General features: G+C 45.3%; 1 protein-coding gene across 1 annotated transcript in view; it reads right to left on the reverse strand.

Annotated features, from left to right (window-relative positions):
• Nucleotides 1-1052: 1052 nt before the first annotated feature.
• The window catches only part of LOC145357935 (uncharacterized), a 110035-nt gene continuing 94143 nt past the window's right edge, over nt 1053-16944 (reverse strand). Inside the window, exons 17-22 of the mRNA XM_080211519.1 lie at nt 15151-15280; nt 11695-11834; nt 8910-9033; nt 8440-8598; nt 5320-5482; nt 1053-1782 (exon numbers count right to left, since the gene is read on the reverse strand). Of these exons, the coding sequence (XP_080067645.1) occupies nt 1694-1782; nt 5320-5482; nt 8440-8598; nt 8910-9033; nt 11695-11834; nt 15151-15280 (805 nt within the window). The 3' untranslated portion in view covers nt 1053-1693. The remainder of the gene's footprint in view (nt 1783-5319; nt 5483-8439; nt 8599-8909; nt 9034-11694; nt 11835-15150; nt 15281-16944) is intronic.

Here is a 16944-nt window from a genome sequence, read left to right on the forward strand (position 1 = left end):
CCCCTTCTCCAGCCGGCCTCTCCCGCCCACCCACCCCTTCTCCTGCCGGCCTCCCCCTCCTCCCACTGCCCTCTCCCCCACCCACCCCTCTCCTGCCGGCCTCTCCCCCCACCCACCCTACCCTCCCCCACCGCCCTCTCCCTCACCCACCCTCCCCTCCCCCACCACCCTCTCCCCCACCCACCCTCCCCTCCCCCACCGGCTTCTCCCCCACCCACCCCCCTCTCCCACTGCCCTCTCCCCCACTCACCCCCCTCTCCCACCGGCCTCTCCCCCACCCACCCCCCTCTCCCACCGGACTCTCTCTGATCAGCGATGATTATTGCCGAGAAGACCAAATGATATTTGTCTATCGGCACAAGCCTGAGTGTAAGAAATGAGTGAAATTTCAAGAAAGGGGTTATATAAATGCTGAGTGGAGGGGAAGGGCGGATCAGGCCAGAGAGATTTGATCACAACAAGCAGGACGGAGCTGCCATACTGAAGTTATAAAAGGTGCTATATAAATGCAAGTCTGTCTTTTACAAGGTTTTGAAAAATGTGATTGGCAGCTTTCCTCACACTCATCCAGGAGGTGTCGGGTCCCAGTTCTGCACAGAAATCGTTCCACATCTCATCACTGAGAATGTGAGCAGGAAGAGGCTGTCACCATGAAGGAGAGGGAAGAGGGGAAGGAGAGAGAGGCACCCCCCCCACCCCCCCCCACACACATACACATGGAGCCACACTCCTAAACACACATGCTGCATCACATCTAAACACATACACCCACACACACACCCAGCTCCTTGAACACACACCCTTAATACACGTGGACCAGCCCCCGCACCCCCCCCACCCAAAGACTGTGACACGGAACACAGCGTGAAGACTGCGACGTAACATTGAAAAAGCCAATTATTTCATTCAGATCCTTGAGGGAACCAGTCCCCTTCATCCAATCCCACCTGGATTTCACTCCAGCTCCACACCATGTCGCAGATTAGGAATAGCTCAAGGCAAGAGATGCCAGTCTCACCCATAACTCAAGAACCTACTGGTGTGAACGAGGGTGATTTTTGAGTTTGTTTAATATTCCTTTGATTCCATTGTACCAAAACAACAATCCATATAAAAGAAATTTGTTTACTCTTCCAGTAAAATATTGAAGTGAGAATGTTACACATGAGGGAAGCAATTCTGACAATAGAGTAATTAAAACACTTAAACGGCAATAAACTTTAGAAAATATATATATATACACAGAGATCCCACTTGCTCCCAAGTCAACTTGTCCGCCTGCCTCTCCCAGGAGCCGTGGATTTCTATTCCTGGTTACAAATTTCCAAACGCACACTCGAATAAAATGTTGGTTGAGAAAACTCTCCAGGCCCCTTCTCTCGATGGCCTCTGCCCCTTGCTGGCCCTCTTTCCTCTGCCCAACCCCCTCCTCCACCCACCCTGCTTCCAAGTCTGCACTCCAGGTCTCCACACGGAGATTTTGGGGACATTAGATTGGGTGCGGGTGTAACGAGGGATCACGCACGCCCGGAGGAGGTGGATCCCGCATCTCAGAGGGTGGCCTGTTGGGAAATAGAGACCACCGTCCTTCCAAAGTGAGGTGGTACAGGGGTGAAAGGGAGCAGTGGGGAGGGTGATTGGAGTGGGGTGGGGAGAGAAGTTCTTGTGTCGGGTCCTTCAGTCATTGATGTTGTTACAGCATCTCAATCTCCCACTGTTGCTCCGGCTTCTCATCATCACATTTACAGATCATCGCACTGTCCCGGTCGTAAGATTTGCCACCTGAAGTGAAGGATACGAGAATTATGTCAACAGGTTGATAAAACACAGCAAGCGTGTCACTGGAACACTGGAGAGATCTTTTTGGTCTCCTTACTTGAGAAAGGATATATTGGCATTGTGGGGTGGGGTGCAGAGGAGATTCACCGGATTGACTCCGGAGTTGAAAGGGTTGGCTTACGAGGAGAGAATCATAGAATCCTACAGTACAGAAGGAGGCCATTCAGCCCATCAAGTCTACACCAACCACAATACCAACCAGGCCCCACCCCCAAAGCCCCATGCACTTACCCCAGCTAGGCCCCCTGGGGACATTTAGCATGGACAATCCACCTTACCCGCACATTTTTGGACTGTGGAAGGAAATTGGAGAACCCAGAAGAAATCCATGCAGATACAATGTACACACTCCATACAATCAGTGACCCAAGCCAGGAATCGAGAGACTGAGTAGACTGGGACCATACTCATTGAAATTTAGTAGAATGAGGGGGGAAATCGCACCCCAAAGAGATCAAATGTTGGAAGAAATATTTCCACCTCCCTAGAATTGGAAGGTGGGAGGTACAGACAGCAAGTGCAATGGAAGTGGAGGAGCTGGATGAATGTGGGGTTTGGGAGCAGGGTGTGTGTGTCAGGGCAGTGGAGTTCAAAACTTGTGAGGCAACTGGGGTTCAAAGGTTAAGAGATGCATCTCATCTTGTATACCAGATGAGCTAATGTCTCATGTGCAAAAAGGACAACTGACCTTTGATCAGAGGACCTCTCTGGATCTGCAGTCTTTCACTTCAAGCCCCATCCATCCCTTCTCCCTGTTAACCACAACCCCAAATTGGAGTTCCAGATGTTGGAAGGTCAAAACAAAATTTGATGGTGGCAAGTATTTGGTGCTTGTGGCACAGACAGCACAATGGTAACCCAGTGTGGACTGTGGCAAAGAGCAAGAACAGAGAAACATCTTGTTCTGGCTATCCAATACAGCTGCCAGGCTGCCCAGAAGCCTTGGGCCCTCCTCTCCACTGGGAACAGCAGAGAGGGGCAGCAGCACACACTACACTGCAACTACATTCCTTGCAGAAGGTTTTGTCGTAAAGTGTGAAACCTATAGGGTATTTCAAACTGTGCCAATCACACATCAGACTTTTCAGCCATAAGATGACTCATGGAAATCACTTAAGCTTCATCATCATCAAATAGTGAAGAGTCTACCCTCATGTGGGGGTGGTGAAATGGATGGACAATGTCTATGATGGGAAAGTGTGTACACAGACTGTGTTCTTATGTTCTTATGAAAGGTGTGATTGACTGACTGGCTTCAACTCTTTATTTTATTCTGATCAACTCATATCGATAGACAAGACCAGGAAATGGCTGTGCCCAGCTGCAGAACCATAGCCTCTTTATTCTGTTTAATTTGCTATTTGGACATGTGAACATATGAATTAGGAGCTGGCATCGGCCACTCGGCCCATTTGTGCCTGCTTCTCCATCCAATAAGGTCATGGCTGATCTGATTTTAACCTCAACCTCACATTCCTGCCTACTCCCAATAACCTTTCACCTCCTTGCTTATCAAGAATCTATCTAATTCTGCCTTAAAAATATTCAGACTGCTTCCACTGACTTTACAAGAAGAGAGAGTTCCAAAGACTCACGACCCTCAGAAAAAAATTGCCTCATCTCAGTTCTAAATGAGTGATCCCTAGTTCTAGATTCTCCAACCAAAGGAAATATCCTCTCAACATCCATCCTGTCAAGACCCCTCAGAATCTTAAATGTTTCAATCAAGTCACCTCTTATTCTTCTAAACTCCAGTGGACACAAGCCTGGCCTGTCCAACCTTTCCTCATCAGCCAAGCTGCCCATTCAGTCTATGGATTTTATTAGAAATTGAGAAAGGCCATTGAGTGCAAGCAATGTAACAAGTTCGATGAGTGAAGAGAGTGAATTGAAAGTGTTGTGTTTGTAAAATTGCCTGTTAAAAGATGGTGTTTTTTTTTCTGTACCAAGCACACAAGGACCCCCAGACTGAAACATTTATATCAGAAGGCCAAGCAGTAGGGTTACCAAGGCAATAGGCTTTAAGATATTTGAATTATTTGAATTTAGTCAATCAAATTTGGAACAGGCACTTAGGTACCACAGACTTATTGGTGGTTTTGGAAACCTGGCACCAATCCTATTGTAGAGGAGATTGATATGTCATCACAGGTATAAAAGGAAGGAGGTAGTGGGACAAATGCAGAGAGCAACTACCAGAGTAACAGTCTCATTTATGTCTTAAAAGAAAGTGCCATCTTGATAGAAAAGGCACCAAAGAAGACAGGAGTTCCAGAGAGAAGAATCAACAAAGAAAGCCCACAATATTCTGGAAGACACAAAACCTGGTTGTAATTTAGAGAGTACTAAAATTCTATTTTCTTTTGTTAATAAGTGGGAATTATATTTATCTGTGCAACATCCCATTTTATTCAGTTTTATAACAGTTTAGTTTACTTGTTCACCATTAGATAGATAAATAAATTGTTACCTGTTGAGAAAGTGTCAGGAAGTTACTTTGATTTAATGAACAAAAGTTTGCTGAAGAGCAGATTGTACCAGTTTACACTCACTTTAACGGATTATGAGGCGAGGTACTCCTCTTTGAGGGGTTAGGTGTTAGTTCTCGGTGGGAGGTGGGAGAAATCAACCTCCATTTCATAACAAAAGCAGTTAGTGGAGAAACAAGCTCCTTTGTGTCTTTGCGGAGTTGGGAGAGAGTGGAGATAGAAGAGATGGAATCGGTGTTGAATGGATTGGGGTTTTATTAAATGACGGAGTGTGAGGACTTGGCATGCAAAAGGAAAATGAACTTCTCAGAAGTCAAACTTAGTGATGGAAAAGGCGCTCAGGCTATGAGCATCAGTAGAGAAAGCTGTAAATGTGAGGACAGCAACATCATATATTTGTAAAGAAGACTTTAACTTCTTTAAGTTAAGAAGTTTCACAGCAATATAATCAGGCAATTTACTGAGGAGGTATTGGGTCATTTTAAGATGAGAATTATAAAGTTGAGTTAAAACTGGACTGGGAATCAATGTGGGTCAGTGAGCATATGGGTGGTGGATGAAGAGGACTTGATGCTTGGATATAGGCAGCAGAGTTCTGGATGAACTTAACATTGGGTCAAAGATGAGAGGTCAGTCTAGAAAGTACTGGGATAATCAAGTCTAGAGATAACAAAGGCAAAGTGAGGATTTTAATTGTGGAAGTGCTGAGGCAAGGATGGAGTTGGGTAATGTTACCAAGGTGGAACAGAAAGAGTTGGAGACTCAGTTTGGGTTCAAATACAACAAGGTCATTGCAAAGAGTCTGGTTTGGCCTTCAGAGAGTTACCAGGAAGAGGGGAGGAGTCTATGCCTCAGGACTGGAGTTTGTTATAGGGACCAAAGATAGTGGCCTCAGATTGCCCAAAACTTCAGAGCATTTAGCAAATGGACAGCTTGCTGGCTGAGCTCGAAAACACAGTGTTCACAAAGCATTGGTTCAGAGAACACTCACCTTTGATGTCAAGCACAAGGCCCTTATACAAGAGGCTCCGGATCGTGCCACTCAATTCAAATGTCCAGCAATGCCTTGGCATCCGTTTCTCAGACCAGAGAACAACTTTACTGCCAGCGTCAGTCATTTGTCCAATGGTTTGAAGACTCATGTCTGGAGAAAACTGCATTACAAGAAGGAAAGAATAGATTAAATAGGAAATGGAAGGAGGCACACTGAAGGTTTGTCTGTTTATCTGTCATGGAACAGACTTTCGTACTTCTTTTACCAATTCTTCACAATGTGTTGGGGGCTCTTGCTGGGGTAGGGATTCCCATGTTACCAAGCTGTCCTCTGATACTAAACAACTTTTCTTGATGATGCAAGTCTAACAAGTGAGCATCATTGGATTATTTGACTGTGGGGGGTATCATATTCTCAGCCAGTTATCAGCTGTGGCCCTGTGGATTGTATTCATGTTTCAGAATCAGAAAGTTGTGAGTTGAAGCCACTCCACTGTGCTACTGACGGCTTGCTGCACTGTTAGAGGTGCTATCATTGGGGTGAGATATCAGCTAGCTTGTCCTGTACTCCTAAATCTGAGTCATTAATATAAATCAAGTGGTCCTCATCCTGAACTCAAGGGGAACACCACTGAATGCCCCCTTCAATTGGGAAAACAGCCATTCCCCACAACTGTGTAGCCAGTTGTGTGTCAGTGTTGTTATTGCCCATTTATTTCATGGCCTCATAGAACTCCTACAGTGCAAAAGGAGGCCATTCGGCCTGTCGAGCCTGCACCAACAGTGATCCCACCCACACCTTATCCCTGTAACCCCACATATTTACCCTGTTAATCCCCCTGACACCAATGGACAATTTATCATGGTCAGTTCACCTAACCCACACACCTTGGGCTGTGGGAGGAAACCGGATCACCCAGAGGAAACTCATGCAGACATGGGGTGAATGTGCAAATTCCACACAGGTTGTGACCCAAACCGGGAATCGAACCTGGGTCCTAGGTACTGAGAGACAGCAGTGCTGATCACTGTGCCACCGTGGCACTTCAATTGTGCTAAGCAGCCAAACATGAGGCACTTTATCAAAAACCTTTCAAAATCTATATACACTTCATCTACATTCCCCTCATCTGCCAACTCTTAACTCATCAAAACACGATTTATCTTCAACAAATCCATGCTAATGCTCCTCTAAGAGTCCGCATTTTTCAAAGTGACTTGTTACTTTTCTCCCAAATTATTGTTTCCCGAAACTCCCTCATGTTAAACTGTCTGGCCTGGAGGTACAAGGTTCAGTCAGACCCCATTTTATGAATCCTACCATCCTACGGCACCAGCCCTCTCCCCTCATCTAGTACCTCAGCCTCCATCAACACATCTCCATTCAGTCTCTAATTGGCCCTACCATTCCTCTGGTGCTAACCTATTCATGGGATCTGGATGTTGCTGGCAATGCAAAAAAAATTACCATTTGCTCTATAACTGATTAGAATGACCTGGCAAACCAGGAGCAGTTAAGAGTGAAATAACATTGGTCCAGGACAGTAGTCACACATTGGCCAGACTGGATAATAAACCCATTTTTATGAGAAGGTGGTGATTTCATAACCATTGTCACCAACATCAGATTTTATAAAAAGATGTGAATTTACATTTCCTAAGGAACTGTCAAGGTGGGATTTGAACTCATGTCTTTAGAACACTCCCCCAGCTTCTGGATTATTAGTCCAATAACATGACCGCTATGCTACCAAAGCTCTATCATGTGAATAGAACACATTTTGATTCCTTTATGTTAGCTGCCAATCTATTATAGTACTGCCCCTTTGCCCCAGATTTTCTTCTCCATTTCTGCTCGATATTTAGCCTGATTCTCTCTCGTTTTCTTAAGCGGACACCTCTCTCTCCTTGTGATGCTTTAGTCTGGTCTCCAGCTCCACCTTCATCCAGGGAGTTCTATTTTTGGATGCCTTGTCTTCTCTCTTTGTGGGAATGTACCTGGACTCTACCCGAACATTTTTACTTGACTGCCTTGGATTCTTTTTCCATTTGTTGGCAGTTCGGAGAGAGTTCAGGCCATAGTGAGCTCAGGACCAAATGCATGAACAGACTTTAGGGGCAGAATGATCCGCTCTGGTCTCAGTATCAGCAAGCTGATGTCATTAACATAGAAACATAGAGAATAGAAACAGGTGGCTTACATTAACACTGCAATGAAGTTACTGTGAAAATCCCCTAGTGGCCACACTCCAGCAGCTGTACATTGAGGGAGAATTTAGCATGGCCAATGCACCTAATCAGACAGTGGGAGGAAACCCACACATGGGGAGAACATGCAAACTCCACACAGACAGTGATCTGTGCCTGGAATCGAACGCAGATCCCTGGCACTGTGAGGCAGCAGTGCTAACCACTGTGTCACCGTGCTGCTGGAGTAGGCCGCTCAGTCCTTTGAGCCTACTCCATCATTCATTATGATCATAGAATAGAATCATAGAATCCTTCCAACACAGAAGAAGCCATCAGGCCCATTGAGTTTGCACTGACTCTCTGAGTATCTTCCCTAGGCCTTCTCCCTGCCCTTTCTGTGTAAGCCCATACATTTCCCATGGCTAATCCGTCTCATCTACAAATCTTGGGACACTAAAGGGCAATTTAACATGGAAAATCCACCTAACCTGCACACCTTTGGACTGATCATGTCTGATCTTCTAGCTTAATAGCCTGATCATATCTTCCTACCCATATCTTTTGATCCCTATAGCCCCAAGGGCTACATTTAACTCTTCCTTGAAAATCTACAATGTTTGGCCTCAACTGCTTTCAGTGGTAGAGAATTCAACAGGCCCACCACTTCCTAGGTGAAGAAATTTCTCCACACCTCAGTCCTAAAAGGTTTATCCTATATCCTCAGACGATAACCCCAGTCTGAATACATGACCATCCTAACCCTCCCACAACACCAGCCCTAATCCAACATCCCAGAGATGGTCACATTCAAAGAAAGGTTGTCAATAGTGATCCCCTCTTTAAGATAGGTTGTCACATGTCAACTTGTTGAGCTGTGCAGTATTCCTGTGTCTAACTGCCACTTGTAAATAAACAGCAAGTCTCTTACTTTGGGTTTCAGCATTCCTTTCTCATAGAACCAGAGTTGCTCGAGCTCCTTATTCTCAGGAGCAATGATGACTCGTCCAGACTTAACATCCTCCCGACACATGGTGACTGACAGGAGATCCTGAGTGTGTTTGTTCTTGATTTGGAAAAATGCAGGTTTCTGTCAAGACAAAGACAAATGCATTCAGCTCGAGGGGCAGGAGAAGGAATGGTCTCTCTCTGCACCCCTGTATTTGTGTTAAACATCATGCAACAGGAGTGAGGGAAATAGCGCAATGACATTCAGGCCTGGAAAGAAGCCGGAGTATTGAAACCTCTAATCTGGGCTTCCCATGAGTCGGATAAGAGCAGAGCAGAGTCAGCAAGTTCTAATAGGGAGATTAGGTTTCAAAGGTCAATAGTTTGTGGGTTGGGGTCTGGAGCTTCAAGTTGGTCCAACCATTGATGAGAAGTAGTCAGTTTTGCACTAACCTGTGTGACCGGTGATAAGGATCCAATCCGGGAGAAGCCGCTGTACTTGGGCCAGTTCAAAATCTCAATGGGCTCCAGGAGAACTTGGCGACCTCGGAAGTTGCTGTGTTCGTAAATCACCCAGCTGCAGACGGTAAAGGGAGACAGGCAGCTCACAGCATGGTAACATAAACAAGCTCTCCTGATATCCTTTCAGCTCTGGGATTGCACGAAGCCTGTCATAAATTCGGGGTGGGGAGTGCCTGGGAATCTTGCGTCACGAGGGGATCGTCAGGCTAGTGATTTTGGTACGTCTGTCCACTGTGTTGACTTTAGGCCACTACTGCCTGTCACAGTGGACAGAAGCTCCTAAGTAGAACAATCTCAGGCTGTTAACCAACCACTGCTTCAAGTGCACAGCGTGAGACTAAGATTCCCGGCCTTCCTTCGTTGTTCCAAATCTCTGGGAATTGAAGAGCTAAGAAGGAGTTATATATAGCTCTTGGGGCTAATGGGATATTGCGGGGAAGGGTGCACCAGGATATTGAATTTGATGAACGGCTATGATCACAATGAATAGCGGAGCTGGCTCGAAGGACCAAATGGCTTACTCCTGCTTCTACTTTCTATGCTTAATGTATCAGATAAACAGAAACAAATTCTGTCTCATTAATCATATAAAGTTTATTTATTAGTCACAAGTAAGGCTTACATTAACACTGCAATGAAGCTACTGTGAAATTCCCCCAGTCACCACAGTCCAGTGCCTGTTCAGATCAATGCACCTAACCAGCACATCTTTCAGAATGTGGGAGGAAATCAGAGCATCCAAAGGAAACCCATGCAGATACAGGGAGAACGTGCAGACTCCACACAGACAGTGATCCAAGCCAGAAATCGAACCCAGGTCCCTGACACTGTTAAGACCATAAGATATAGGGACAGAATTAGGCCACACAGCCTATCGAGTCTGCTCCACCATTCAATCATGGCTAATTTTTTTTTCATCCCCATAACCCCTGATCCTCTTATTAATCAAGAACCTATTTATCTCTAAATAAAGACACTCAATGACCTGGCTTCCACTGCCTTCTGTGGCAAAAAGTTCCACAGATTCATCACTCTCTGGCTGAAGAAATTCCTCCTCATCTGTTTTAAAGGATCGTCCCTATAGCTTGAGGTTGTGCCCTCTGGTTCTAGTTTTTCCTACTAGTGGAAACTTCCTGTCCATATCCACTCTATCCAGGCCTCGCAGAATCCTGTAAGTTTCAATAAGATCCCTCCCTCAACGAGTACAGACCCAGAGTTCTCAACCGTTCCTCATACGTCAAGCTCTTCATTCCAGGGACCATCCTGGTGAACTTCCTCTGGACCTGTTACAAGGCCAGCACATCTTTCCTTAGAAATGGGCCCAAAACTGCTCACAATTCTCCAAATGGAGTCTGACCAGAGCCTTATACAGCCTCAGAGGTATATCCCTGCTCTTGTATTCTAGCCCTTTCGACATGACTGCTAACATTGCATTTGCCTTCCTAATTGCCAACTGAACCTGCGCATTAACCTTAAGAGAATCTTGAACAATGACTCCCAAGTCCCTTTGTGTTTCTGATTTCCTAAGCATTTTCCCATTTAGAAAATAGTCTATGCCTCCATTTCTCCTTCCAAAGTGTATAACCTCATACTTTTCCACATTATATTCCATCTGCCAAGTCTTTGCCCACTCTCCTAGCCTGTCCAAGTCCTTCTGCAGCCCTCCTGCTTCCTCAGTCCTACCTGTCCTTCTACATATCATTGTATCATCTGCAAATTTAGCAACAGTGCCTTCAGTTCCTTCTTCCAAATCATAAATGTATATTGTGAAAAATTGTGGTCCAGCATCGACCCCCCCAAGGCACACCACTAGTCACCTGCTGCCATCCTGAAAAAGACCCCTTTATCCCCTCTGTGCCAGTCAGCCAATCCTCCATGTCTAGCCATGCCAGAATCTTACCCTTAACATCATGGGCACTTAACTTATTAAACAGTCTCCTATGTGGCATCTTGTCAAAGACTGTCTGGAAATCTAAATAAACCATGTCCACTGGTTCTCCCTTACCTAACTTCCTTATACCTCCTCAAAGAACTCTAACAGATTTGTCAGACATGATCTCCCCTTGATAAAGCCGTGCTGACTCAGTCTTACATTATCATGCACTTCCAAATACTCTGCGATCTTATCTTTAATAATGGACTCTAAAATCTTGCCAATGACTGAAGTCAGGCTAACCGGCCTGTAATTTCCCATCTGCTACCTCCCTCCCTTCTTAAGTAGCAGCGTTACATTAGCTACTTTCCAGTCCTCTGATACCCTCCCTGCCTCCAGTGATTCCTGAAAGACCACACCAATGCCTCCACAATTTCCTCAGCTATCTCTTTTAGAATCCTGGAATGTAGTCCATCCGGTCCAGGTGATTTATCTACCTTCAGACCTTTAAGTTTCCCCAGAACCTTTCCCTTAGTGATGGCCACTGCACTCACCTGTGCCCTCTGACTCTCCTGGAGCTCTGGCATCCCACTAATATCTTCCACTGTGAAGACTGATGCAAAGTAACTATTCAGTTCCTCTGCCATTGCTTTGTTTCCTATTATTACTTCTCCAGCTTCATTTTCCAGTGGTCTAATGGAAATTCTGTTTACCGCAGTTTTAGTAAATGTTCTACATCCTTCTCCAACTCAATATTTCCTCCGGAAAATAAACTTAAGTTCACTTTGCCAAAAAAAGAGTCATCTAAAGAGGTATTACTCAGTAAAATCGCTCTGTACTTACACACCACCATGGATGCGGAGAGACAGAACCAGATTGTTGTAACCATCAGCGAGCAGATTCTTCACCTCCGAGTCCAGCTCAATCTCCTTTCCTTCCAGGTTCTCCAAACTGTATAAAGTGAGTGATGGCTCAGAGAAGACCTATGTGAGACGAACAAGAGTCATCCAATGGGGCACACACTAACTCTGCCATTACGCTTATTGATCCACCATGTACAAATACTGGATCTCAGGCACATTTTTCAACTTAATTCTTGTTGAGGGGTGAAAATTTTTAAAAATTTAACTGGGAAATTGTGGGATGAACAAAAGCAAACATTGGGATGGCACGGTGGTCAGCACTGCCAACTCACAGTGTCAGGGGCCCAGGTTCAATTCCGACCTCGGGTCACTGTATAAAGTTTGCACGTTCTTCCCGTGTCTGTGTGGGTTTCCTTCCACAATTCAATGATGTATGGGATAGGTTGATTGGCCATGCTAAAATTGACTGCAGTGTCAGGGGATGAGCAGGGTAAATATGTGGGGTTACGGGAGTAGGGCCTGGGTGCATTTGTGGCCAGTCAGACTCGATGGGCTGAATGGCCTCCTTCTGCATTGTAGGGATTCTATGATTATCTTTTAAGAAAGGATTTGCTTTAATACAAAGACCTCAGGGTATCCCAAAGTCTTTCACATGAAGCTTTGAAGTATGGTCGCTGTTATCATGAGCACACAGTGGCACAGTAGTTTGCACTGCTGCCTCACAGTGCTAGAGATCTTGGTTTGATTCCCGGCTTGGGTGACTGTCTGTGCGGAGTCTACACATTCTCTCTGTGTCTGCGTGGGCTTCCTCACACAGTCCAAAGATGTGCAGGTTAGGTTCACTGGCCATGCTAAATTGCCTTTTAGTGAGAGGAGGATTAACAGGGTAAATATGTGGGGTTATGGGGATTGGGCTTGGGTGGGATTGCTGTTGGTGCAGACTTAATGAGCTGAATTCTGTACTGTAGGGATTCCATGATTCTAAGTTGCTGAGGGCCTGCCAGGTCACTGGTGGGAGACATCACTATCTTCATTCAATACCTCCTTCCCATATTGGCTTGGAAACTGGAGACGAAACTCTGAACCACTCCCTTGCTCACATTTGAGAAGCTGAATAATTCTCATATTTTAGACAAAACACTCAGAAAGATTTAAGTCCGCCTTGGGTGGTAATGCAATATGAGAAGTCTGACATTTTGTTCAAATTCCTTTTCAGGATTGGATTCATTATTGCCCTAGATAAATTCACAGCCCAGCAAGATCCTGTACTGAGTGATAATGGCTGGGTAGATTGTTACAATGTTGTCAGTTGATGGGGAAGTATTGACTAGAACACCATTCAAAACTCCCTTCCTCTTCTTCAAAAGAGCATCTTTTACATGGGTCTGGGAGGGCAGACAAACCCGCAGCTCAAAGCCTCACCCATGGGATGGCACCTCTGCCAGTGCTGACTCCCTAGGTACTGCACTGGAGTCAGCAGAGAATCATAGAATCCCTACAGTGCAGAAGGAGGCCATTTGGCCCATTAAGCCGGCACTGATTCTCTGACAGAGCATCTTACAAAGGTTCTATCCCCATAGTCCCATATATTTCTCTGCTAATTCCCCTAACCTACAAATCTTGGGACACAAAGGGGTAATTTAACATGGCCAATCAACCTAACCTACACATATTTGGATTATGGGTGTAAACTAAAGCACCTGGAAGTAACCCACAAACACACAGGGAGAACATGCAAGCTGCACACAGACAAGCACCCTACCCAAGGCCAGAATTAAACCTGGATCCCTGGCACTGAGACGCAGCAGTGCTAATCACTGTACCGCCGTATCACCTATATTCATCAGAACATAAGAACTAGGAGCAGAAATAGGCCATCTGGCACCTCGAGCCTGCTCCGTCATTCAATAAGACCATGGTTGATCTTTTTATGGACTCAGCTCCACTTACCTGCCTGCTCACCGTAACCCCTAATTCCTTTATGTTTAAAAATTTCTCTTTTCGTGCCTTAAAAACATTCAATGAGGTAGCCTCAACTGCTTGACTGGGCAGGGAATTCCACAGATTTGCAACCCTTTAGGTGAAGAAGTTCCTCCTCAACTCAGTCCTAAATTTGCTCCCCCTTATTTTGAAGCCATGCCCCCTAGTTCTAGTTTTACCTGCCAGTAGAAACAACCTCCCTGCTTCTATCTTATTAATTCTCTTCATTGTCTTCTACATTTCCATAAGATCTGTCCTCATTCTTCTCAGCACTCTCTGGGTCAAAAGATTCCTCTCAAATTCCACATTAGAGTTATTAGAGACTACGGTAGCATTTATGACCCCAAGTTTTTCTTTCCCTCACATCTACCTTCTCAAACCCTTTCATTATTTTAAAGACAATAAAGGAACTCTAGCCTGCTCAACCTTTCCTTACAATGACTCATGTCCCACTGACCAGCTTTTGACTGGTTTTGAGCTGTGAAGATTGGGCTACTCAGTCAGAAATCAGGCCAGTCACAATGGTTTGAGGGTTTTAGGAGAGTTCAGTGGGTCAGAATGAGATGGGAGCAGGAGGGGGTTCAGGAGCCCAAACTTTCTGCATGGGAACTCCTGGTTCCAATCACCCCTCAATAATGCAGATTTAGAACTTACATGACTGGGTCTCCACCAGATGTGACTGGGCAGAGTCAGTGTTCAATCAGCTACTAAAACTGCATCAAGCTCCTAATAATTTCACAGGGCCCTAAGTTACATTCACTTTGGGGGTTCCTGCTGGAGTTAGTCGGGCTTCTTGTCAGAATGGCCATGGGATCTCAGGGAAAGAATCAAAATCTCACTGCTCAGATTTTAATTCCCTTTCCACTAGATTCCACAAAATATCTCATTGTTCCTTCACAGTTGTTGGGCCAAAATCCTGGAATTCACTCCCTGACGGCATTGTGAGTCAACCCTCAGCACGTGGACTCCCCCCCCACTCCCGTGGCCATGTTGGCACCACTGAGCCTTCAAGAAGCCCAACTAACTCCGAAGTAAATGTAACTTGGGGCCCTATGAAATTATTAAGAGTTTGCATCACCACCTTTTCAAGAGCAACAAGGAGTGGGCAATAAATGCTGGCCAGCTAGCGACGCTTATGTCCCATAAACGAATCAAAAAAATCCAATGGGAGGAGGGGGAGGGATTAAAATTGTCCCTCAAGGCATTATTGTCTATGACAGCAAACTTTAACCTAATGCCTCTAACCAAGTGAGCCATTTAGTCAGGATAATCAGCGTGTTTCTCTAATTGTTGAGACCCACTTAGAACAACTTGCACTCGAGGCGCAGCAAACTGTCCCAAGCTGCTTCACAAGAGCTTAATCGAAGTTTGACACCAAGCCATGTGGCGATATTAGACCAGGTGACTGTTTAGATAAGCACGTGCTTCCAGTGGTGGAGTGATGATGGATACCTACATGGGGTACGGCCTTGATACTTCGGATGTGGGTGGTCATTCTGCAGCCCATTGATTGGAGGTCTGGGTACTCTCCTTCACCAACCACAAAGACTCTCCCATCATAGTCCTGGCCCTCGTATAATGCCCAGCTGAAAGACAAAGCCAGTTTGGATTAGTGAACACCGCACCAACATGGAACATAAAACTGCAGCTTTCTGCAAGATGGCTGGGACAGAATTATACAGAAACCCACCTGGTCTGTGTCAGGAATTATGCTCCACATGAGCCCCTTCATAACATTCTTTATCTCACCCTGTTCAGCTATCCTTCTATTCCTTTCTCCCTCATGTACTTATCTAGCTTCAATTTAATTACCATAGAGTCCCTAGAGTGCAAAAGGAGGCCATTTGGCCCATTGAGTCTGTACCGATCCTCCGAAAGAGGACTCTACTTAGGCCCACTCCCCGCCCTATCCCCATACCCTCATGCATTGATCATGGCCAATCCTCCTAACCTGCACAGATTTGGACTGTGGGAGGAAACCGGAGCGCCTGAAGGAAACTCGTGCAGACGTGGGGAGAACATGCAAACTCTACACAGCCAATCGCCCAAGCAGGAAATCGAACCCGGCCCTCTGGTGCTGTGAGGCAGCAGTGCTAACCACTCTGCCAGTGTGCCGTATCAAAAATGAAGGTGCAACTTTATTTCAAAGGGGATGGAATACAAAAGAGGAGAAAGGTTTGCTTCAGTTGTACAAGAACCATTCAGGTGGGGAACCATTTAGAGTACGACATTAATTCACTTCACCTCAGGATTACAATACAGATTCACACCCTGATTAAAAGTATTTAACAATGAGAACAGGTTCTGCAGACTAGGATTTGTATTTTATAAGTTATTATATACTCATTATATAAGTTTGTATTCACCTGAATGGAGAAGAAAGAAGGGTGACCTGGTTGAGGTGTTTAACATCATTCATATTTTCTCCTGGGGGGAGGGATTTGAGTCCAAAACAACAGCACCCAATCTTAAAACTCAAGCTGCAATCGGAAAGAATCTTTTCATCCACACGGATGGAAAGATCTAGAACTCTCACCCCAAGACTGTGGATACTCAGGACCAATTGAAAGTGTTTAAAATTTAAAGTTTATTTTATATTTGTCACAAGTAGGCTGATGTTAATACTGCAATGAAGTTACCGTGAAAATCCCCTAGTTGCCACACTCCGGCGCTTGTTCGGGTACACTGAGGGAGAATTTAGCATGGCCAATTCATCTAACCAGCACATCTTTGGGACTGTGGGAGGAAACTGGAGCTCACGGAGGAAACCCACGTAAGCATGGAGAGAAGGTGCAGACTCCACTCGGATTGTGATCCAAGCTGGGAATTGAACCCTGGTCCCTGTGAGGCAGCAGTGCTAACCACTGTGCCAACCACATTGGAGTTTTCAAAATAAAATGAGCTACACCTTCAATTAATAAGGATGTCAAAAGATATGGACCAAGATTAACTGAATGAAACTGAGGTTCTGATCAATCAGAATATGATTATAAATGATGGAGCAGTTGAACGCTGAATGGCCTTCTCCTATTCTTATAAAATGGAAAGCAAGTGCTTGGAGTATGCAGTACTTTGACATGCCAGTGTGGGGAGCCATGGAGCAAAGATGCAGATGACTTCCTGCCCCTTGGGTATGATGTTAAGATGCTGGCATTAGACTGGGGTAAGCACAGTTAGAAGTCTCACAACACCAAGTTAAAGTCTAACAGGTTTATTTGGCAGCACAAACTTTCAGAATGCTGCTCCTTTA

This window comes from Carcharhinus amblyrhynchos, chromosome 24 (genome assembly GCF_965287045.1).
Source record: "Carcharhinus amblyrhynchos chromosome 24, sCarAmb.v2.hapA, whole genome shotgun sequence".
Classification (NCBI taxonomy): Eukaryota; Metazoa; Chordata; class Chondrichthyes; order Carcharhiniformes; family Carcharhinidae; genus Carcharhinus; species Carcharhinus amblyrhynchos.